This window comes from Cherax quadricarinatus, chromosome 47 (genome assembly GCF_038502225.1).
Source record: "Cherax quadricarinatus isolate ZL_2023a chromosome 47, ASM3850222v1, whole genome shotgun sequence".
NCBI classification, from domain to species: Eukaryota; Metazoa; Arthropoda; class Malacostraca; order Decapoda; family Parastacidae; genus Cherax; species Cherax quadricarinatus.
In genome coordinates this window covers 2380221-2405652 of record NC_091338.1, presented here as the reverse complement: position 1 = coordinate 2405652, position 25432 = coordinate 2380221, and the positions used below count along the sequence as shown (strand labels likewise).

General features: G+C 42.3%; 1 protein-coding gene across 7 annotated transcripts in view; it reads right to left on the bottom strand.

Annotated features, from left to right (window-relative positions):
* The window catches only part of LOC128696555 (galactosylceramide sulfotransferase), a 371235-nt gene that overhangs the window by 6866 nt on the left and 338937 nt on the right, over positions 1 to 25432 (bottom strand). For 6 of the 7 annotated variants that reach the window (XM_053787869.2, XM_053787870.2, XM_053787871.2 and 3 more), the window contains 3 exons: positions 11571 to 11698; positions 2168 to 2264; positions 192 to 281 (listed from right to left, as the gene is read on the bottom strand). In XM_053787869.2, the coding sequence (XP_053643844.1) occupies positions 192 to 281; positions 2168 to 2264; positions 11571 to 11698 (315 nt within the window). Of the gene's footprint in view, positions 1 to 191; positions 282 to 2167; positions 2265 to 11570; positions 11699 to 19915; positions 20043 to 25432 lie in introns of those variants that run through there. The other variant, XM_053787872.2, reaches the window with a different exon arrangement.

Sequence of the window (25432 nt, the reverse complement as noted above, 5' to 3'; positions counted from 1 at the left end):
AGCAGTAACTTTTATTATTGTTATTATTACTAGTGTCATTATTAATATTATCATCATGCAATCAGATTCGATCTAAGGAAATAGAGAGCAACTCAGATTCCCTGAATGAAGAGCCTTCTCCAGAAGCAGTAACACACACACACCACATTACAATAGACGAGGAAGAAGCATCATGGGTCGTAGCAACTGACCTTGAAGAAACCCGGGTTACCCAGATAATTCCCTGCTGAGGGCAGCGCAAAGGTCAAGTTGTGTGTGTAGCCGTACCGCAGGAAAATGTTCTGTAAACAAAAAGGGACGATTAGGGACGGAGGATCGAGCCTCCAACACTCTTTACGATAAAAGATTCGTACCCACCACAAATACACGGATTTAGCGCTTCGTGAAATATATGCAATGCGAATAAAAGTTGAATATATGCTTAGATTTACCTATCTGAGGATAAGAAAATCTAAAGCTCTGAGGATAGATAATCTAAGTTATGTGCTGTTAGAGAGCTTATAGGTGCTAGATAGAGATTATGTAAATCTAGACCATTTGTATGTATACTCACATATTTGTACTCTCCCATTTGTGATTGAAGGGGTCGATTCACAGCTCCTGGCCCCGCCTCTTCACTGGTGTGTGTGTGTGTGTGTGTGTGTATTTACGAGACTGAGAGCGTTCTTTATGTAATAAAAGACAGAACAAAAACCTAATAAAGCTCTACCTAGAGTGATACCTAATAAAGCTCTACCCAGAGCGATACTTGATGAAGCTGGACACAGCGAAATATCATCCCGATAAAAGCGTGTTCAGCATACGTGTGTCTGCTCACACATCTGTGTTGTGACTGCCGTCAACCAGTGATGGAAGTTAATGACTCTCTGTGATAGCTGTGAATTAGAGCGACTTTTAATTATCTCTAATCTGGGACATTACTGTCTAAATCTCTTCTAATTAATAGCACAAATTTACGTGCTTTGGGTGATAATACGCCATATAAATATAAATAAATTATATTATATATATATATTATATATATAACTGGGCCAGAGGGTAGTGGCGGACCTACATTTTTGGGGTCCTGAAGCTTGAACTGTTATGGGGGCCCCTTCGCAACTAGCAACGGCTAGTCTACATGATAATCTTTTAATTTTTATTTTTAGCTCTTATACTGAATTACGATATATTATTATTTAAAAAATCCTTCCCATGCAGTAGACTCCAATTTTTTTTAAAGCGATGTGGACTAAAGACGCTTCCGGGGGCCCTCGGGAATTAGGGACCCTACCTAAGGGTAATTTATCTGTATCCGAAGGTAAACTATACGTACCATTAAGGTACGAATAATGTTATATCATGCAAATATTGTCCTATACGTGTTACCAAAATATTTATAAGAATGCAATAGCAGATAATATTCTTAAAGATTTAAAATGTATTAAATATTTCAGCGGATATTATTAATACACCTTGCTTCGTGATTATCTTAATTATTTAATCACTCCTTGATACCCTTAATGTCAGTAATAATTTATCGCATACCCATTAGCTGTACTAAATGGAGGAACTTAAGACATATGGCAAGTGGGTGAGTTTGTTGACACCTGTTGCCTCTGGCTACCTAGAAGTCAGTGTGTTAGTTTCCTTATACCTACTGCCCATGTTCACTTAGCAGTAAGTAGATACCCAGCTATTAGTTTCCTTACGTCTGCTACCCTTGTTCACTTAGAAGTCAATGGCTACCTGTGTGTTAAGTTTCTTTATACTTGCTGCCCCTGGTCATGTAGCAGTCAGTAGGTAGGTGGGTGCTAATCAGCAGTTGTTTGCGGCATCTTGGGGTAAGGGGATCGTAGTATACCTTAGATAAAGCTGAACTTTGAAACAAGTTAGGCAGGATAACAATTGGAAGCCTGCGAAATAAAGACACGGAGTCAACAATTAATACATTGTTACTGGATTAATAAAACACTCAAGAGGGCGAAATGACTCGTAATAAAACGTAATAAAAGTCGCTCACGAGTCATTACTAGTCTGCAAATTCAACAGTAAACTGAAGTGTACCAAGAAACCTGAAGAAGAGAACGACTGCGGTTTTAGAATACGTGTCCCCTCAGGGACACGTATAGAGGAAACACGTATAGAGGAAACCCCCAGAAAGCTTTAAAACAAGGTATCTACAAACCTGGACGGTGGTGGAGGCGCACTTGTGAGTCTTCAGAAACATAATGTGGTGATGTGGTAAACACTGGACCTCTTCCTCCACCCCCAACACACTCCCACTGTAGACGTCAGAATTATCATTGTGATTGCTAATTAATTATTATTCATGGGGAAGAGATAAATCTAAGGGTCATACAGCATCCTGATAAAGAGGTAATTAGGTTTGACCTAAGGAAACGAAGGGTAGGCTCACTTCTCTGGATCAAGAGCCCTTCGCTAGCATCAAGGCTCCTCCCTTGATATGAGTTGATGCTAGAAAATGTTGAAATACTTTTTTTAATAGATAAAACTGGGTATGCCAGGTTTGTAATGCTAGTATGGTGTTTTATGCAGTGGTTACAGAGTGGAAGCGAGAACTACCTATGTTTCTCTTGATGTATTCCATCACACAGGATGGGTTTTTCCTGTCATATTCCGTCACACAGGATGGGTTTTTCCTGTCATATTCTGTCACACAGGATGGGTTGTTCCTGTCATATTCCATCACACAGGATGGGTTGTTCCTGTCATATTCCATCACACAGGATGGGTTGTTCCTGTCATATTCCATCACACAGGATGGGTTGTTCCTGTCATATTCCATCACACAGGATGGGTTGTTCCTGTCATATTCCATCACACAGGATGGGTTGTTCCTGTCATATTCCATCACACAGGATGGGTTTTCCCTGTCATATTCCATCACACAGAATGGGTTTTCCTGTCATATTCCATCACACAGGATGGGCTTTCCCTGTCATATTCCATCACACAGGATGGGTTTTCCCTGTCATATTCCATCACACAGAATGAGTTTTCCTGTCATATTCCATCACACAGGATGGGTTTTCCCTGTCATATTCCATCACACAGGATGGGTTTTCCCTGTCATATTCCATCACACAGGATGGGTTTTTCTGTCAGCATAGTTGCTGATCCCTGTATTCCCTGTATTATACAGCATAGCATATTAGTATCATCCATGTGCTTTAGATACGAGATCCCTTGTAGGCCTGTGGCTTTGTGTGACGTCACAGGATGCACATGTGTAGGCTCATACCTCTGCCCCGCTCTCACTCGGCGGCAGACCATTCAGCAGACAGGCAAGGCAGCGGGCTCCATCCCTCATCCTCTCAGTCTGACAATATAAGTTACCATCCAACAAGTGTGTCTACCTTCAACCTACGATATCTCCATTTAAGAACCCTTACGATAAATGTTTCCTGTCATATTCCATCACACAGGATGCGTTTTTCCTGTCATATTCCATCACACAGCATGGGTTTTCCTGTCATATTCCATCACACAGGATGGGTTTTTCCTGTCATATTCCATCACACAGAATGGGGTTTCCCTGTCATATTCCATCACACAGAATGGGTTTTCCTGTCATATTCCATCACACAGGATGGGTTTTCCTGTCATATTCCATCACACAGGATGGGGTTTCCCTGTCATATTCCATCACACAGGATGGGTTTTCCCTGTCATATTCCATCACACAGGATGGGTTTTTTCTGTCATATTCCATCACACAGGATGGGTTTTCCCTGTCATATTCCATCACACAGAATGGGTTTTCCTGTCATATTCCATCACACAGGATCTGTTTTCCCTGTCATATTCCATCACACAGGATGGGTTTTTCCTGTCATATTCCATCACACAGAATGGGTTTTTCTTGTCATATTCCATCACACAGGATGGGTTTTTCCTGTCATATTCCATCACACAGGATGGGTTTTTCTTGTCATATTCCATCACACAGGATGGGTTTTCCCTGTCATATTCCATCACACAGGATGGGTTTTTCCTGTCATATTCCATCACACAGGATGGGTTTTCCCTGTCATATTCCATCACACAGGATGGGTTTTTCCTGTCATATTCCATCACACAGGATGGGTTTTCCCTGTCATATTCCATCACACAGGATGGGATTTTCTGTCATATTCTATCACACAGGATGGGTTCTCTTGTCATATTCCATAACACAGGATGGGTTCTCCTGTCATATTCCATCACACAGGATGGGTTTTTCTGTCATATTCCATCACACAGGATGGGTTTTTCTGTCATATTCCATCACACAGGATGGGTTTTTCTGTCATATTCCATCACACAGGATGGGTTTTTCTGTCATATTCCATCACACAGAATGGGGTTTTCCTGTCATATTCCATCACACAGGATGTGTTTTCCCTGTCATATTCCATCACACAGGATGGGGTTTTCCTGTCATATTCCATCACACAGGATGGGTTTTTCCTGTCATATTCCATCACACAGGATGGGTTTTCCCTGTCATATTCCATCACACAGGATGGGTTTTTCCTGTCATATTCCATCACACAGGATGGGTTTTCCCTGTCATATTCCATCACACAGAATGGATTTTCCTGTCATATTCCATCACACAGGATGGGCTTTCCCTGTCATATTCCATCACACAGGATGGGTTTTCCCTGTCATATTCCATCACACAGGATGGGTTTTTCTGTCAGCATAGTTGCTGATCCCTGTATTCCCTGTATTATACAGCATAGCATATTAGTATCATCCATGTGCTTTAGATACGAGATCCCTTGTAGGCCTGTGGCTTTGTGTGACGTCACGGGATGCACATGTGTAGGCTCATACCTCTGCCCCGCTCTCACTCGGCGGCAGACCATTCAGCAGACAGGCAAGGCAGCGGGCTCCATCCCTCATCCTCTCAGTCTGACAATATAAGTTACCATCCAACAAGTGTGTCTACCTTCAACCTACGATATCTCCATTTAAGGACCCTTACGATAAATGTTTCCTGTCATATTCCATCACACAGAATGGGTTTTCCTGTCATATTCCATCACACAGCATGGGTTTTCCTGTCATATTCCATCACACAGGATGGGTTTTTCCTGTCATATTCCATCACACAGAATGGGGTTTCCCTGTCATATTCCATCACACAGGATGGGTTTTCCCTGTCATATTCCATCACACAGGATGGGTTTTTCCTGTCATATTCCATCACACAGGATGGGTTTTCCCTGTCATATTCCATCACACAGAATGGGTTTTCCTGTCATATTCCATCACACAGGATGGGTTTTCCCTGTCATATTCCATCACACAGGATGGGTTTTTCCTGTCATATTCCATCACACAGGATGGGTTTTTCTTGTCATATTCCATCACACAGGATGAGTTTTCCCTGTCATATTCCATCACACAGGATGGGTTTTCCCTGTCATATTCCATCACACAGAATGGGTTTTCCTGTCATATTCCATCACACAGGATGGGCTTTCCCTGTCATATTCCATCACACAGGATGGGTTTTCCCTGTCATATTCCATCACACAGGATGGGTTTTTCCTGTCATATTCCATCACACAGGATAGGTTTTTCTTGTCATATTCCATCACACAGGATGAGTTTTCCATGTCATATTCCATCACACAGAATGAGTTTTCCTGTCATATTCCATCACACAGAATGGGTTTTCCTGTCATATTCCATCACACAGGATGGGTTTTCCTGTCATATTCCATCACACAGGATGGGTTTTTCCTGTCATATTCCATCACACAGAATGGGGTTTTCCTGTCATATTCCATCACACAGGATGGGTTTTCCCTGTCATATTCCATCACACAGGATGGGTTTTTCCTGTCATATTCCATCACACAGGATGGGTTTTTCCTGTCATATTCCATCACACAGGATGGGTTTTCCCTGTCATATTCCATCACACAGAATGGGTTTTCCTGTCATATTCCATCAAACAGGATGGGTTTTCCTGTCATATTCCATCACAAAGGATGAATTTCGTATACCAAGTGATGGAATCTGTCAGGTTCAGCTGGTAGACTTCGGTATAGCAAGTGTTCTATTGTCAAGTGTTCTATTGTCAAGTGTTCTATTGTCCACTATTAATTTAGAATCTACAGCAGCTTCAAAGGTTTCATTCTATCTGGACTTACCATTTTTTGGAAAAAATGCTTCCAGGATAATGGAGGGTAAAAGGTTATCTAATTCGTCACTGGTAGTTCACTCGGCCTTTTAATTCCGCTTGTAATCCACTGTTTTCGTTTTTTTAATTAGCAAAATATGACACATCCTCAGTGTGCTGCTGCATTATTCTATACGATACTTACTACGTAGTGGTAACAAAGGCTGTATTTCTTTTTTCTGTCTTATTCCATCAAGAATGACGAGTCTCGTACTAGGTGTCGCACTCAGCCTGGGCTGGGAGACTTCAGTAAGACACTGCGTGCGGCCGGCATTAACAACTTAGTTGATCAGGCCCTGATCCACCGTGAGGCCTGATCGACCGGGCAGCGGGGGCGTTGACCCCTGAAACACCCTCCAGATATACACCCTCCTCCAGGTAAGTATTCCAGAAAGGATTCTTCAGCTACAGAAGCTTCCAAGCTTTCGTTCCTGAATAGCTGGAGTTACTATCACCTAGGAACTGCCATCTCTCGGTACAGCCTATCCCATATTGTAATTCCCCTTGGGCTCACTTGGGAACCCCTTGCCAGGGAAAGCGTATAGGTATCCTCTCCTGGCGTAGTGTTTACCTGGAGTTTACCTGGAGAGAGTTTCGGGGGTCAACGCCCCCGCGGCCCGGTCTGTGACCAGGCCTCCTGGTGGATCAGCGCCTGATCAACCAGGCTGTTGCTGCTGGCTGCACGCAAACCAACGTACGAGCCACAGCCCGGCTGATCAGGAACTGACTTTAGGTGCTTGTCCAGTGCCAGCTTGAAGACTGCCAGGGGTCTGTTGGTAATCCCCCTTATGTGTGCTGGGAGGCAGTTGAACAGTCTCGGGCCCCTGACACTTATTGTATGGTCTCTTAACGTGCTAGTGACACCCCTGCTTTTCATTGGGGGGATGGTGCATCGTCTGCTAAGTCTTTTGCTTTCGTAGTGAGTGATTTTCGTGTGCAAGTTCGGTACTAGTCCCTCTAGGATTTTCCAGGTGTATATAATCATGTATCTCTCCCTCCTGCGTTCCAGGGAATACAGGTTTAGAAACCTCAAGCGCTCCCAGTAATTGAGGTGTTTTATCTCCGTTATGCGCGCCGTGAAAGTTCTCTGTACATTTTCTAGGTCGGCAATTTCACCTGCCTTGAAAGGTGCTGTTAGAGTGCAGCAATATTCCAGCCTAGATAGAACAAGTGACCTGAAGAGTGTCATCATGGGCTTGGCCTCCCTAGTTTTGAAGGTTCTCATTATCCATCCTGTCATTTTTCTAGCAGATGCGATTGATACAATGTTATGGTCCTTGAAGGTGAGATCCTCCGACATAATCACTCCCAGGTCTTTGACGTTGGTGTTTCGCTCTATTTCGTGGCCAGAATTTGTTTTGTACTCTGATGAAGATTTAATTTCCTCATGTTTACCATATCTGAGTAATTGAAATTTCTCATCGTTGAACTTCATATTGTTTTCTGCAGCCCACTGAAAGATTTGGTTGATGTCCGCCTGGAGCCTTGCAGTGTCTGCAATGGAAGACACTGTCATGCAGATTCGGGTGTCATCTGCAAAGGAAGACACGGTGCTGTGGCTGACATCCTTGTCTATGTCGGATATGAGGATGAGGAACAAGATGGGAGCTAGTACTGTGCCTTGTGGAACAGAGCTTTTCACCGTAGCTGCCTCGGACTTTACTCTGTTGACGACTACTCTCTGTGTTCTGTTAGTGAGGAAATTATAGATCCATCGACCGACTTTTCCTGTTATTCCTTTAGCGCGCATTTTGTGCGCTATTACGCCATGGTCACACTTGTCGAAGGCTTTTGCAAAGTCTGTATATATTACATCTGCATTCTTTTTGTCTTCTAGTGCATTTAGGACCTTGTCGTAGTGATCCAGTAGCTGAGACAGACAGGAGCGACCTGTTCTAAACCCATGTTGCCCTGGGTTGTGTAACTGATGGGTTTCTAGATGGGTTGTGATCTTGCTTCTTAGGACCCTTTCAAAGATTTTTATGATATGGGATGTTAGTGCTATTGGTCTGTAGTTCTTTGCTGTTGCTTTACTGCCCCCTTTGTGGAGTGGGGCTATGTCTGTTTTTTTTAGTAACTGAGGGACGACCCCCGTGTCCATGCTCCCTCTCCATAGGATGGAAAAGGCTCGTGATAGGGGCTTCTTGCAGTTCTTGATGAACACAGAGTTCCATGAGTCTGGCCCTGGGGCAGAGTGAATGGGCATGTCATTTATCGCCTGTTCGAAGTCATTTGGCGTCAGGATAACATCGGATAGGCTTGTGTTAATCAAATTTTGTGGCTCTCTCATAAAAAATTCATTTTGATCTTCGACTCTCAGTCTGGTTAGCGGCTTGCTAAAAACTGAGTCATATTGGGACTTGAGTAGCTCACTCATTTCCTTGCTGTCATCTGTGTAGGACCCATCTTGTTTAAGTAGGGGCCCAATACTGGGCGTTGTTCTCGATTTTGATTTGGCATAGGAGAAGAAATACTTTGGGTTTCTTTCGATTTCATTTATAGCTTTTAGTTCTTCCCGCGATTCCTGACTCCTAAAGGATTCTTTTAGCTTAAGTTCGATGCTTGCTATTTCTCTGACCAGTGTCTCCCTGCGCATTTCAGATATATTGACCTCTTTTAGCCGCTCTGTTATTCTTTTCCGTCGCCTGTAAAGGGAGCGCCTGTCTCTTTCTATTTTACATCTACTCCTCCTTTTTCTTAGAGGAATAAGCCTTGTGCATACATCGAGTGCCACCGAGTTAATCTGTTCTAGGCATAAGTTTGGGTCTGTGTTGCTTAGTATATCTTCCCAGCTTATATCGGTTAGGACTTGGTTTACTTCGTCCCACTTTATGTTTTTGTTATTGAAGTTGAATTTGGAGAATGCTCCCTCGTGACTAGTCTGCACCTGTTAAACGTTCTGTTGTAGTGAAAATCTATGTAACTAGCGACACTGTGCTTGATTCCCTCTCATAAACGTTTTTTTTTAAGGAAGTATTGTGGGTTTTAGCTCACGCGTGAGAAGCAGCTCTCTTAAGGGGCCACCTATCACCCGTACTCTGACAGGGAACCACGGAAACCTAACAGACGTTTCTCACAATCCACAAGAGTTTCGATGTGAGATGACTATTATTTTTAAGGACCTCAGTTGGAATCCTCGAAAGTGAAAAACTAGCAGATTATTGTCTAGTTCTTACAGGTGGACATACTACCCGAGAGTGTCACCAGAACCGCGACAGAACTCCCGAGTGAGCACAGCCAGGCTGCAACTCCATGGGGTATTCTGTTGAACTCTGACACCACGATAAGCCTTTTTCCCCTTGGAAAGCTTATTGAAGCTGCAGCTCTTCACGAGAGGCAGTAGCTTTGATGCTGCTGAGGACCTCTTGAGGAAAGAAAATGGTTAGCACCTGATTAACTTGAAATCCATAGGCATTGTATGACTCCTACTGGTTTAGCGCTTCCCTACGAATGTAATGATAAGAATCTAAAGAAAAACAGTTTTTATGACATGTTGATAGGAAATATACACATTGGCATTAATGTTTTATCACTGATTTCATCATTGCTTAGTTAATCTTAAGTTAATTTTAAGCCAGCCCGTAATGCTATGCATAGTATAAGTGGCTTTGGCATACTGCTCTTACCTGTATTTGTTGTACCTCTGTAAGTGTGCTCAAATTTTTAAATAAATAAATAAATAAATAAATATATATTATATATATATATATATATTATATATGTATATGCATATATGTATAATATATATATTATATATAATCAAAGATAAGTAAATGAAAGACACGTAGAGAGGGTTTTATTACAACATTTCACGTAGTAAGAACTTTATCAAGTTACATGATAAAACTAACTTGATAAAGTTCACACTGAGTTAGCTAACTTAATAAAGCTCTCACCGAGACACAAGTCGTGTTAATCAAAGCTTACCTAAGTTGAGTTCAGCTTAACAAGTGACAGTTGCATGGGTTTTAGCAATGTTGAAATACAGTTATTCTATATCATTAGTGTAACACTTTACCTTAATTAACAGACAGTTTGTAAATCCTGGTAGAGAGGAGGCGAGAAATGCTTTGCTGAGTTGTCGTCTCAAGTTAAGCGCTTTACCAGCTATGATTATTTATATCTTAGCTGTGAGGGATTAAATGCTACTTGTGGGGGTTTGGTCGTGGGTGTGGTGGTAGTGAGTGTTGGTTGTGGGTGTGGTGGTAGTGAGTGTTGGTTGTGGGTGTGGTGGTAGTGAGTGTTGGTTGTGGGTGTGGTGGTAGTGAGTGTTGGTTGTGGGTGTGGTGGTAGTGAGTGTTGGTTGTGGGTGTGGTGGTAGTGAGTGTTGGTTGTGGGTGTGAAGGTAGTGAGTGTTGGTTGTGGGTGTGGTGGTAGTGAGTGTTGGTTGTGGGTGTGGTGGTAGCGAGTGTTGATTGTGGGTGTGGTGGTAGTGAGTGTTGGTTGTGGGTGTGAAGTAGTGAGTGTTGGTTGTGGGTGTGGTGGTAGTGAGTGTTGGTTGTGGGTGTGGTGGTAGCGAGTGTTGATTGTGGGTGTGGTGGTAGTGAGTGTTGGTTGTGGGTGTGAAGGTAGTGAGTGTTGGTTGTGGGTGTGGTTGTAGTGAGTGTTGGCTGTGGGTGTGGTGGTAGTGAGTGTTGGCTGTGGGTGTGGTGGTAGTGAGTGTTGGTTGTGGGTGTGGTGGTAGTGAGTGTTGGTTGTGGGTGTGGTGGTAGTGAGTGTTGGTTGTGGGTGTGGTGGTAGTGAGTGTTGGTTGTGGGTGTGGTGGTAGTGAGTGTTGGTTGTGGGTGTGGTGGTAGTGAGTGTTGGTTGTGGGTGTGGTGGTAGTGAGTGTTGGTTGTGGGTGTGGTGGTAGTGAGTGTTGGTTGTGGGTGTGGTGGTAGTGAGTGTTGGTTGTGGGTGTGGTGGTAGTGAGTGTTGGTTGTGGGTGTGGTGGTAGTGAGTGTTGGTTGTGGGTGTGGTGGTAGTGAGTGTTGATTGTGGGTGTGGTGATAGTGAGTGTTGGTTGTGGGTGTGGTGGTAGTGAGTGTTGGTTGTGGGTGTGGTGATAGTGAGTGTTGGTTGTGGGTGTGGTGGTAGTGAGTGTTGGTTGTGGGTGTGGTGGTAGCGAGTGTTGATTGTGGGTGTGGTGGTAGTGAGTGTTGGTTGTGGGTGTGAAGGTAATGAGTGTTGGTTGTGGGTGTGAAGGTAATGAGTGTTGGTTGTGGGTGTGGTGGTAGTGAGTGTTGGTTGTGGGTGTGGTGGTAGTGAGTGTTGGTTGTGGGTGTGGTGGTAGTGAGTGTTGGTTGTGAGTGTGGAGGTAGTGAGTGTTGGTTGTGAGTGTAGTAGTAGTGAATGTTGGTGTGTGGTGATGTGGATGTTGCTGAGGGTGTAAAGTGCGTGTGACACTCACCTGAGACTGTTGGAGGTGGACGAGAGGATGAAGTTGGTGGTGTTGGGTGTAGTATAGAGCAGGAGGGTGAGCAGTGTAGCCAGCACCAGACTCGCCACCACAGTTCTCAAGTGTCTTGTATACAGCCCCTGCAACACAACCCTCAGTGTAAATACACAAACACACCAATACTGAAATCTTCTGAGGCCATTTTGCAGCTAAAAATCACACGTGAAATTTCTGCAATAGTCGTCAATAAATGGACACAGAGTCACAGTACCGTGACTTTAACAATCTCCCCCCCCCCAAAAAAAAAAAAAACACCCAATTAATAGAATACCCTTATGACTACATTTTACTTCTTACTTCATCATTGTCATGTCCAAGACGAACAGGAACGTCGTCTTGAGGTTCTTGGTGGGTTCACAAGAGAACAGAACCTGTTCTTCACCTTATGTAACACAATAATATATAACACACGCCTCATAACACGCAGTAACACAATAACACAATATAACCATAATACTACGTAAAACTTAATAATACATAACACAATAATACCCATATCATAATACCGCATAACACGCAGAAACACTACATAACACACAATAACACCACATAACACACAATAACACCACGTAACACACAATAACACCACATAACACAATAACACCACGTAACGCACAATAACACCATGTAACACACAATAACACCACATAACACACAATAACACCACATAACACACAATAACACCACATAACATACAATAACACCATGTAACACACAATACCACGTAACGCACAATAACACCATGTAACACACAATAACACCACATAACACAATAACACCACATAACACAATAACACCACATAACACAACACCACATAACACACAATAACACCACATAACACAATAACACCACATAACACAACACCACATAACACACAATAACACCACATAACACAATAACACCACGTAACACAATAACACCACATAACACAATAACACCACATAATACACAATAACACCACGTAACACACAATAACACCACATAACACAATAACACCACATAATACACAATAACACCACATAACACAATAACACCACATAACACAACACCACATAACACAATAACACCACATAACACAATAACACCACATAACGCACAATAACACCACATAACACAATAACACCACATAACACAACACCACATAACACAATAACACCACATAACACACAACACCACATAACACAATAACACCACATAACACACAATAACACCACGTAACACAACACCACATAACACTTCGTAAACCATAACACCAGTATAAAAAAATACATGAACATCGGTCAGCAACAGTTTAAAGGTCAATATAAAGAGAAATTAAATATGTCAGGTTTAATTGTCGAAAAATAATGACTTTAATCAATGAATTTCAATCACAGAGTTAAAGGTTTTAGCTCTAAGAGGCAATAGCTATCCTTTGAAATTGTCACCTAAATATTTTCAAAAGAAGTCGCAAAATAGCCTAATAAATTTCTCTTATGTATGAGCAACATTCGAGTCTTGGAATTATTTATAATTCTAACTCTTCTAAATGTCATTCAGCTAAATGTGAATTTAGAATTATGAGATGATCAATGAAAGTATGTGAAGGAACGTATGTAGGTAATATGTGTTGTATGTAATTATGTTTTTTTATGTAAATTAATATGTAGTGAATTTTACATGCTGGCAACTTTGGTGTCTGTTCTCTCAGTCACAACAATGAGTCATGTTCAGTGGGCGTCTGAGCCCTGCTGCGTAAAGGTGTGGGATATATAGCTCTTGTTTTAAACACTGTCAGTCGAGGTTAGACGTTATTTATGGAGCTATCAACCTGAACTGTCAAAATGTTGTAGATAATTGTTGGTTCTACAACATAATGTTAATAGATTATTGCTATTGTTCATATATATTTTTTTTATTTAAAGAAAATTTATGACCAGGCTTTATTCTGGTATTTTCGGATTTTTTAAAATTGTTTTAACGACCAAAAATAAAAACCTTGAACGATAAATTGCCAACTGGAATGTTTTATGGTGACCCATATCGCAGCTATTCCGTAATTTATCCTTCATTTAATTTGTACATTTTTTAACATACACGTTTTTCAGCCTGTTAGAAAAAATTTAACAGATTGCCTACTCTTCTCGCAACAACAAATCATTAAATTCCTAAGTTCAACTCCCTACCACCATACATAAGGGGGATTACAAATAGACCTCTGGCTGTCTGCAAGAAGGAGCTGGGCAGCCGGGCTGTGGTTCGTACGTCGGTTTGTGTGTGTGGTTAGTAATAACCTGGTTGATCAGGCCCTGATCCCCCGCGAGGCCTGATCACAGATCGGGCTGCAGGGGCGTTGACTACCGAAACCCACACCAGGTATACTCCAGACTAAACTTATATAGAAAGCAATGGCACAACTACATTTTTGGGGCCCTGACGCTTGAACTGTTATGGGGGCCCCCTCGCAACCGGCACAAGGTCTGGGTAACCACTGTGTTCCACCACAGATCATCACAGATCTTTATTAAAGTTGTTGTAGAGGATTATCTCTCTTGTCAAAGTCACTGATGTGAAAAAAATTCTCCATGCCTTAAAGTTTTCGAGTTATGGGGGATAAAACCTTAGGGAAATGTTATATACATGCATAATGCAGTTTTGTATTGAACCAAAATCTGGATTCTGGGCCCCCTCAGGGATTAGGGGCCCTCAAGCTTCATTACTTTTATAGTAAATCCACCACTGATAGAAAGTCTGCAACAATTTCAGCATTTTGAGTTGTCTTAGGTTCCTACACACACATGCTGGTATTATTGTAGCCACGAAAGGAAGGTTCGATGTGGTATTGATCTGTGCTCCAGTTCCCCGAATAAGCAATGCACTGCGACTCCAGCCAAGGCCACGAACGAGTGGTATTCGACTCCAAGGATTCGATGGTTTCGAATCCTTGGCTAGTGGCAGTGTTGTTACTGATATGCTGGTATGCATGATCATCTATGTTATTTTGTATACCTGAATAAACTCTTGAAACTTCAAGTACAAGACACTATATTCACTGGAGAGGTACATGGCAGAGCTACCCAGCTGGTACCATCACTGGAGAGGGTACAGAAAGGAGCTACCCAGCTTGTACCATCACTGGAGAGGGTACAGAAAGGAGCTACCCAGCTTGTACCATCAATGGAGAGGGTACAGAAAGGAGCTACCCAGCTTGTACCATCAATGGAGAGGGTACAGAAAGGAGCTACCCAGCTGGTACCATCAATGGAGAGGGTACAAAAAGGAGCTACCCAGTTTGTACCATCACTGGAGAGGGTACAGAAAGGAGCTACCCAGCTTGTACCATCACTGGAGAGGGTACATAAAGAGCTACCCAGCTTGTATCATCACTGGAGAGGGTACAGAAAGGATCTACCCAGCTGGTACCATCACTGGAGAGGGTACAGAAAGAGCTACCCAGCTTGTACCACCACTGGAGAGGGTACAGAAAGGAGCTACCCAGCTTGTACCATCACTGGAGAGGGTACAGAAAGGAGCTACCCAGCTGGTACCATCAATGGAGAGGGTACAAAAAGGAGCTACCCAGTTTGTACCATCACTGGAGAGGGTACAGAAAGGAGCTACCCAGCTTGTACCATCAATGGAGAGGGTACAGAAAGAGCTACCCAACTTGTACCATCACTGGAGAGGGTACAGAAAGGAGCTACCCAGCTGGTACCATCACTGGAGAGGGTACAGAAAGGAGCTAAACAGCTTGTACCATCACTGGAGAGGGTACAGAAAGGAGCTACCCAGCTTGTACCATCACTGGAGAGGGTACAGAAAGGAGCTACCCAGCTTGTACCATTACTGGAGAGGGTACAGAAAAGAGCTACCCAGCTTGTACCATCATTGGAGAGGGTACAAAAAGGAGCTACCCAGCTTGTACCATCAATGGAGAGGGTACAGAAAGGAGCTACCCAGCTGGTACCATCAATGGAGAGGGTACAGAAAGGAGCTACCCAGCTTGTACCATCAATGGAGAGGGTACAGAAAGGAGCTACCCAGCTGGTACCATCAATGGAGAGGGTACAAAAAGGAGCTACCCAGCTTGTACCATCACTGGAGAGGGTACAGAAAGAGCTACCCAGCTTGTACCATCACTGGAGAGTGAGCAGGGAAGAGCAATCAAGCTTGTATCATCTCTCAGAAACAAACCTTATGAAGAAAGATCAAAGCACTTAACTTTTTCTCTCTTCTCTCTTAGGAAACTGAGTCCGTAACTCAAAAAACTGGAACGAAACTTCGAGGAGGAAGATGCAACATAAAAGATCTGAGTATTTTTTTTTTTTTTTTTTTTTTGCAAACAGAATTGTAGCAGCTGAAGCTGTTCAAATACGCTACTACCACTACTATTACTACCATCACCACCACACTAACTACCATAGTCACCACCATTACTACTACCACCACAAACACTTCCACAATACTACCATTCGCCATAATCACTACCATCACCATCACCACCACCATCTTTTGTGACCAATATGTGAACAAACTCCATCCTTTCAGGCGCTCCCCCTTGCAAACTCCAGCTATTGTGGTCATCTGGAGAGTTTTTAAGATTACATCATCAATCTTGGAGAGCCCCGGGGAATGAAAGACGACATTTTACTGCCATCACAACGCCCTCTCTCATCTATCTTCATTGTGGCCAGCTTAGCCACAAGTTTGGCCGAGTTTCCCCTTAGGAAACTTTTGTAAAAGAAAATGGAGAAGCTGCCTTGTTTATAGCCGTTCATAGAGCGTTATAAACGACGGGACTATTAACCAATTTTTATCTCCGGGTTAAGGAAGTACTCTTGAGCCAAGGAACTGGAGCAACTCACTGAAAATAAGGTCCATATACACAACATTCTTTTATGGAATCTTAGTTTTGCCTTTCTCAATACACTGTCAAATGCTCATTCGTGATTTGACAATGGTACAGGGTGGACCGAAACGTTATCTTAACAATCTTTTCGTAAGTGTGATGCACGAACCATAGCCCGCTGTGGTTCGTGCATCAGCTTGTGTGCGGCCAACTGTAGCAGCCTGATTGATCAGGCCCTGAGTCACCACGAGGTCTAGTCACAGACCGGGCCTCGGGGGCGTTGATCCCTCCAAACCTTCTCCAGATAAGAACATAAGAACATAAGAACGAAGGAACATTGCAGAAGGCCTACTGGCCCATGCGAGGCAGGTCCAAGTCTCCTACCGGCTTAAGCCAATGCACCCAACCTAGTCAGGTCAGGTCACATTGACTTAAGGGAGGAACACGGCAACCGACCTGGTAGCACAAGCTATCAGGTCTAACTCACACCCACCCACATCCACTCATGTATTTATCCAACCTATTTTTAAAGCTACACAACGTTCTGGCCTCTATAACGGTACTTGGGAGTTTGTTCCACTCATCCACAACTCTATTACCAAACCAGTACTTTCCTATATCCTTCCTGAATCTGAATTTTTCCAACTTAAAACCATTGCTGCGAGTCCTGTCTAGGCTAGATATTTTCAGCACACTATTTACATCCCCTTTATTTATTCCTGTCTTCCATTTATACACCTCAATCATATCCCCCCTAATTCTACGTCTTTCTAGAGAGTGCAGATTCAGGGCCCTTAGTCTATCCTCATAGGGAAGGTTTCTGATACATGGGATCAACTTTGTCATCCTCCTTTGTACATTTTCCAGAGAATTTATATCCATTCTGTAATACGGTGACCAAAACTGTGCAGCATAATCTAAATGAGGCCTAACCAAGGATGTATAGAGTTGAAGAACAACCTGAGGACTCCTATTATTTATGCTTCTTGATATGAAGCCAAGGATTCTATACCAGGTATACTCTCCAGGTATACTTTCCAGGTATACCATTTTATAATACCCCACACATAATTAGTGGCTACACATAATTCTGTGTGTAGCCACTAATTATTTTTTTCTAAATTCTTCATCAGAAAAATACCGTCTTGACATATTCGTGTAAAATTTCGTAAGAAAACCTATATACAGTACCGATGTGAAGCTGTATAATTCTGTAGAACAATGTATAAACCAGTAGTATACCTGGATACCTGGTATAAAGATTCGTCACCAGCGTCAAGGAACCTCCCTCAAGGAAGGTTCCTTGACGCTGGTAAGTAAGTAAGTAAGTAAATTTATTCAGGTATACACAATACAGTTACATAGAATTATCATACATAGCAGCATATGTGTAGAGAACCTAGGATAACCCAAAAAGTCAGACAGAGTGACTTATTTCCATTGGGGTCCTTACTTATTTCCATTGGGGGCTCTTGATCTAGGGAATTGGATCTGTGCTCCAGTTCCCTGAATTAAGCGCCTTATTATACAGCGCCTGTTCCCTGAATAGGCGCTGTATAATCCTGCTGGTTTAGCGCTCCTCCATGATTATAATAATTATAATAATCTGAAATCTTGATATGACTACCTGTCGTTCCTTGCTGCAACTTAATATCCAGAGTTCGATAACGAAGCTCTAAATAACGACAAAGTCGGACGAATGTTGAAAATGAGGATCAGCAAATATTGTATTAACTGTGTTGTCTGAGTCACCGCTAGCCTTGAAACTGTCCCCTTGGCCACACCATCCCCGTGGCCACACCGTTCCCGTGGCCACACCGTTCCCGTGGCCACACCGTTCCCGTGGCCACACCGTTCCCGTGGCCACACCATCCCCGTGGCCACACCATCCCCGTGGCCACACCATCCCCGTACCCACACCATCTCCGTACCCACACCGTCCCCGTGGCCACACCGCCTGCCAAGCAACACACTTACCAGTGCCTGAAAAAACACAGCCTCTATTTAAATTAAAAAAAAATAGAAAGAACTGATGAAAATACTAATCATTAGTTTCAGAAAAATTGCCGACATCACGGAAGGGTTGACTATCATCGCAGATTTTCACTTCCGTTAAACCTTGCTGAGAGATGGTCAAATGAAATGTTGACATTGAAATGTTAGGTTTTATAAGGGAATTTTTATTCGCTTTGTGGTTTGAGAGTATTACTGTAACTGCCGTAAGCACAGTGATGGGTCAGACTCAGAGGTGGCGGGTCAGTGATTCCAGTCACCCTTCACCTTCAGTATTTACTGAAACAATTACAACTGTTACAGTTCTTCTGACACACACACACACACACACACACACACATACACACAAACACCATACATAATTTTAAGGTGAGGTATGATAAAGCTCATGGGGCAGGGAGTGAGAGGACCTGGTAGCAATCAGCGAAAAGGCGGGGCCAGGAGCTATGACTCGACCCCTGCAACCACAAATAGATGAGTACACACACACAGCCCCTCTCCCCCAATACAAAGTGTTGATGCCATAAAACCTTTGTTTTTTTTGCTATATTCGACAGAAAAAAAAATCAGTTGACGGGAGTGTTGTTGACACGAGCTGTTCAGTGGCTCATTATAGCTTCATAGAAAAAATATTTGAGTTTATAATAAGGTAGAGAGTGCTTTACTTCATCGCTAGAGCCGGGGGTCACCTGTCAGGTGTTGACACAGGAACACATCAGGAGTCACCTGTCAGGTGTTGACACAGGAACATATCAGGAGTCACCTGTCAGGTGTTGACACAGCAACACAGCCCAGTCGTGGACGGCTGGGATATGTCCCGGGAGCTATAACTTAACCCTGCCCAGGCACAAATAATGTTATTAATGAGTACGGGAATCATCGCCCCCACAGCCAGGTCTTAGACCAAATATTCTGAATTTAAAAAAAAAAATATATTACGTAAATAAGAACTATTAAGAAATACGAGAAAATGAGAAAATTTTTATATTTAATGCAAGTAAAATATGCAATATTTACTAGTTATCATACATGTTAATAGGAGAAAGAAGGCTGAGAATCCTGCCAGAGTGCAAACTATTTAACAGGCTTGCGTTTCACACTCTTACGAGAGTATGGCTTTGTCTCCCTGGGTAGTTTCTGTCACCCTATTATATGTATTACCAGCCTAATACCTGTGCTACAAATTTGCTACCTATGCTGCCAACCTACTACCTATCCTACCAGCCTACTACCTATCCTACCAAACTACTAATACCAATCCTACCCACCACTACCCTACCAAACTACTGCTACCTACCATACCAACCTACTACCTATCCTACCAAACTACTACCTCTGCTTCGAGGCTACGAGTGCAACTGCCGGCCATTTCTCTGAGAATTTGTGAGAAAGGCTGGTGAACAGTAGTCACTGAGCCGACATCAAAGGACAGACACTAAACACTGAGTAAATTACCAGATTTGCTGCTGTTACTGCTGGTGCTGCTGCTGCTGCTGCTGCTGCTGCTGGAAAAGAGAATCCATCTGATATATAAAGAGCAGCAGTGCTGCTGGCTCTACACTGCTAGCGAACAAGCACGACACAACGCTTGTTCAATACACAACTTGCTTGTTACATTTCAAATCAAATTTCGGAACAAAGGAATGAAGCTGGTAGTGTGAACGCTTAATTAGGAACGCCTAATTGAGAAAATTTGATTGAGAACGTTTGAGAGCGATACCAATGCGTGTTTTATCAAGACGAGGTTTTAATTACACTAATGGTTATTGGCATAAAAAAAAATACATGGAAATAATTTACATAGTACAAATAAAACACATTGTGTGAGTCTGATTAATTTAAAATGTGTTGTTTTTCTTCTAATTAAACGAGAGTGGAACCGTACATTTGTTATAATATTATATATATATATATATATATATATATATATATATATATATATATATATATATAAATAAATGTGTTTAAATCTATATAAATATATATATATATATATATATATATATATATATATATACATACATATATATACATACATGTATATATATATATATATATATATATATATATATATATATATATGTATGTGTATATATATGTATGTATATATATATATATATATATACATGTATGTATATATATGTATGTATATATATATATATATATATATATATATATATATATATATATATATATATATATATATATATATATATCTATTCAACCGACAAAACCCCTGATGTTTTGAGAAAACCTTCAACGCAAGCCTTGACTGAAAAAGTCAATGACTGGCGACATGTTTCCACAATAAAGATCCCCAAATATTGCCCAGGTGTCTCATTCCTCTCTAGTACTATAGATAAGAGTGCCACAATAGGCTCAGGGAACACATGTTATCCTCTCAGCCGACCCCAGAATTCAATCTGATATTAGATATATCCCTTCTCAGGTACGCAAAGACTCGTCCGCACGCGTGTCCATGAACACTCCAGTACTAAAGGGGTAAATATTGAGCGGTGGACTCGGGAACTAGCTTTTGTTAATACATTCGTACTTGCTGCCCTACCTTCAATCTGGTACACTGCTTTAGTATGTCGTAGTACACTGTGCATGCGATAAATCTTCGATTTACTGCACTTTGTAGAATGAATTAAGTCAACATTCTTTTCATTATTATTATCGCACCTTCAAAAGATCTTTCATCCGTCGTTCAGTTATGGTACGAAAAGACTCGGTACAGAGTTAAGCTTTATTAAGCTTTATTATAAACGTATCGCTCTTGAGTTGATAAAAACTATTCGCTGGGCAAAACATCGTCTGTAATAAAGATCTGCTCTGCAACGTCTTTCTGCTGCTATACTTGTCTGCAATACCTGCTATGTAACATTCTTACTGTCGTGTTGGCGTCTTGTGAGGACGGTGAGGTATCCCCTTCCTGAGTGTTGCACCTCTCGTCACCCTACCCTTTTCATTGTTGCAATTATGAAAGCAACATAGCCAGGGTTGGAAAACAACATAGCCAGGGTTGGAAAACAACATAGCCAGGGTTGGAAAACAACATAGCCAGGGTTGGAAAACAAAATAGCCAGGGTTGGAAAACAAAATAACCAGGACTAGAACCTAACTTAACCACCCCAAATTTATCCTAATCTTATGAACGGTAGTTAAGAGGTTTATGCTAGTTCGGCCTAATCAGCCTAGGTTAGAACAGCATATATATTATATAATCATAACTAAGCTCCAAACCCACAGTTAGAGCATCATAAATAAGACACTGGGCATTAAAAAGAAGGCAAGGTACGTCTGGCAACGTGGTGGCTGGGGAAGCACCGTGAAACGTTCACTAATGCACGATTAACACTGGTGGTGCCAGAATGTGTTGGTGAGGGAGAAAGTGATGGTGGCACTGACGGTGGGGAGGCCCTCAGTGTTATGCTGTGCCAACCAGGGTGCCATGCTGATGACGAGAGTAACAGATGCGGGTGTGTGTGTGTATTCGCCTATTTGAGGTTACGGAGTTCGAGTCGCGGCTCCTGTGTTTGTAATGTGTGTGTATGCTTGTATGTCTTTTTCTTTCCGTTTATCTCTTCCTCTCGTCGTTTATTATTGTTCTCTCTCTCTCTCTCTCTCTCTCTCTCTCTCTCTCTCTCTCTCTCTCTCTCTCTCTCTCTCTCGTTACACAGCAGCACTCTAGTACGTGTGTAAGGCAGTGTATTGATCACTACTCTGGGCTATTTTTTGCACTGTTCGAAAATTCCTCATGTTTTCTTTATCAGCATATTCGAGAGGTGGAGTGTGTGTGTGTGTGTGTGTGTGTGTGTGTGTGTGTGTAGATCAATATATTTTTGGAGCCTCTCTTATTCTTCTCCAGATAGTATCTTCTCCATCAACAAATAGGTCATACACATGATTGCATCTGCTGGCATGTCACTGACATATAAAAAGAACAGTAGGGATCCCAGTACTAATCCTTGTAAGACCCCACTCATGATGGTCGCTCATGAGGGACGCCACCTCCTCTTAGAGTTCAGGGGAACAATAAAGTATATTTTACCCTAGGACCGGCTTCTGATCAACTATGTTTTGCAATAAACCTACAAAGTATAAAATCCGTAGGGGAATGTGGCTCCTCGCCGCTCACTACACAAGCCCACGACGTCCTCTTCACAAATGCTCTGGTTCCAGACTTACGGGACACTCTTGACATATACAGGGTGTCCACAAAAACATTCCCTGATTTCAAACGGGTGTAACATGTAACTTTATTGTAATAATCTGCCACAGTTAGTAGCTTCAGATGCAGGATTTCATTCAGTTTCATGTGGTATAGGGTAGAATTAATGGCACTCAATGTGCGTCTCTTTGGTTGCTCGGCAAACATCGATGTGATAGTCCAGTTCGGTTTAGACGCTCTGCAGCATATCTGGTGTTATGCGAACTGCTTCAGTGATCGAAATTTTCAGCTCCTCCAGGGTTGCAGGTAGTGGTTGTACGTAAACTGTGCTCTTCACGTACCCCCAAAGAAGTCATAAACAGGCCCGGTGACCTCGCAGGCCACTTGCAGAGGTCACCGGACCTGTTTGTGACTTCTTTCTTTAGGGGTACGTGAAGAACACAGTTTACGTACAACCACTACCTGCAACCCTGGAGGAGCTGAAAATTTCGATCACTGAAGCAGTTCGCATAACACCAGATATGCTGCAGAGCGTCTGGACCGAACTGGACTATCACATCGATGTTTGCCGAGCAACCAGAGAGGCGCACATTAAGTGCCTTTAATGCTACCCTGTGACGACGTTTCGCTGTGGGTAAAGCTTTATCGAGACTTGACAGAGCGAGCCCGTCGTCAATAATGTAAACACCAAGTGACTTTGTACCAGATATGACTGCAATATCTGCAATGCAACATGCTCTCATATCTCCTGATCCATTCCATGTTACTCCACTTCACCGCGGACAAACTGGATGATGTTTCGATCCGTCCTTGATAATGGCTAAAAGGACGGCTCAACATGTCGCTTACTTTTTTTTTTTTTTTTTTTTTTTTTTTTTTTGTGGGCGAGTGGTGAACCGTTGCTCTTACATTATGCGCCGTCATGCGCACCCCAGTGGTAACTCGCTGGTGCCGCATCTGTCCATAGCTTCTCTCATGCGTCTTGTTTGTACCTCAGTGAGATTAGGAAACTGATTCCTAACTTCAGACCAAATAGGAATTTTTCTTCATAGTATTTGCTCAGGTTAAAGCAGGATAATGCATCATCTGCCCTCTGGCTAACATCGTAATTACCCACTTCAAATTACGTATTCGTAATTATCTACCTGCAATTGCGTATTTGTAATTACCTATTTGAGTTAGACACGGGAGGAAAGGGAGTTCAACCCCTTGATTGCCCTGTCACATTTGTTTATGGATTCCCTGTATGCAATCAGATTCTACTGTCATTGCTGGGTTTATTTCGCTTATTCACCACTAACGTTGGAAAAATGTTTTCCGAAATAGTCAGGGTTCATTTTTTTGTGTGTGTAATTTCCATCCATATGCTCTTCCACCCCTGGTGGTAAGGAGCCTACACATGCAACCCCCCGGGGAGTATTAGGTACGTTGTGATCGTATCCAGTCTTGTGCTTTCTTTCAGTGAATGTATCAGTTTATAACCCAATCTTTTATCCCCCTCCCTTCTGTCTCCACACACACACACACACACACACACACACACACACACACACACACGTGTGCGTGAGAGAGAGAGAGAGAGAGAGAGAGAGAGAGAGAGAGAGAGAGAGAGAGAGAGAGAGAGAGAGAGAGAGTTCAGACTTCACTTGAAAAGACCTAGGGGATGATCATAGTCCCAAGTACTTCACCATTGGCTCAGATCAAGCGAATAACCTCTTCAGCTAATGCTCGCCTGGGAAATCTAAGAGTGGCCTTCAGGAATCTCAACAAAAAGTCTTTCCGGGCACTTTCAACAACTCATGTCAGGCCCATCTTGGAATACACAGCACCAGTATTGAATCTACACCTGAAGAAGTACATGAAGCTGGAGAAAGTGCAGAAGTACGCAATAAGGCTTGTTCCTGAAATAAGGGGTATAAACTATGAGGAAAGGCTAATGGAATTGAATATAACGATATACTGACAAGTGTATTACCTCTCAGTGTATATATACTGATTTACAACATGGTTCTTCATGGTTAGTTTGGAGTCAAATTTCACCCCAAGGATATCAAGTTCTTCTCCAGGTGCCAACACCCTCCCATTCATCCTTACTACTGCACCAGCATTACCATCATGGTGCCTAGAGACGATCATTTGCGTTTTCTCAGGTGCAAATGTTACTTGCCATCTATTTCCCCAAGCTGATATAGCTCTCAGCTGGTGATTGATGTAGCTTAGAGCAGCTGGCATTTCTTCTCTTGGAAAAGTGAATGTCAGTGTACAGTCGTCTGCATATGCATGTGATTCTGGGATGAGATGAAGAAGGTCGTTGAAGTAGACATTCCATAACAATGGACCCAGCACGCTTCCTTGTGGAACACTTGCCCCAATAGGATGTCTTACTGATTCCGTTCCATTGAGAACTACACTAGAGATCTACCATGAAGGTAATCAATCAATCAATCAATCAATCAATCAATCAATCAATATCTCTCTCTCTCTCTCTCTCTCTCTCTTCCTGCTGTCAGCCATCGTGCCCATTTTTAAAGCTTTCAGACTTTCATCTTAACTTATAATTTTCAAACTGGTAGCCGCTTTATAGCTCTTTTGTGATGTTTATGTGCGGGCAACACACAACCACTACATATTCCAATTTTAGTTTAATATCTGTGAACGGCTTTTTTTTTTTTAAATTTCTCCATGCATATATTTGAAAGCTATTTTATATTCTGAGAATGTGCTATACGAGTTTCTCACAATTTTGTCTATGTGAGCTGCAGCGAGTTTTTTTTTTTTTTTTTTTCACAAGTCTTACG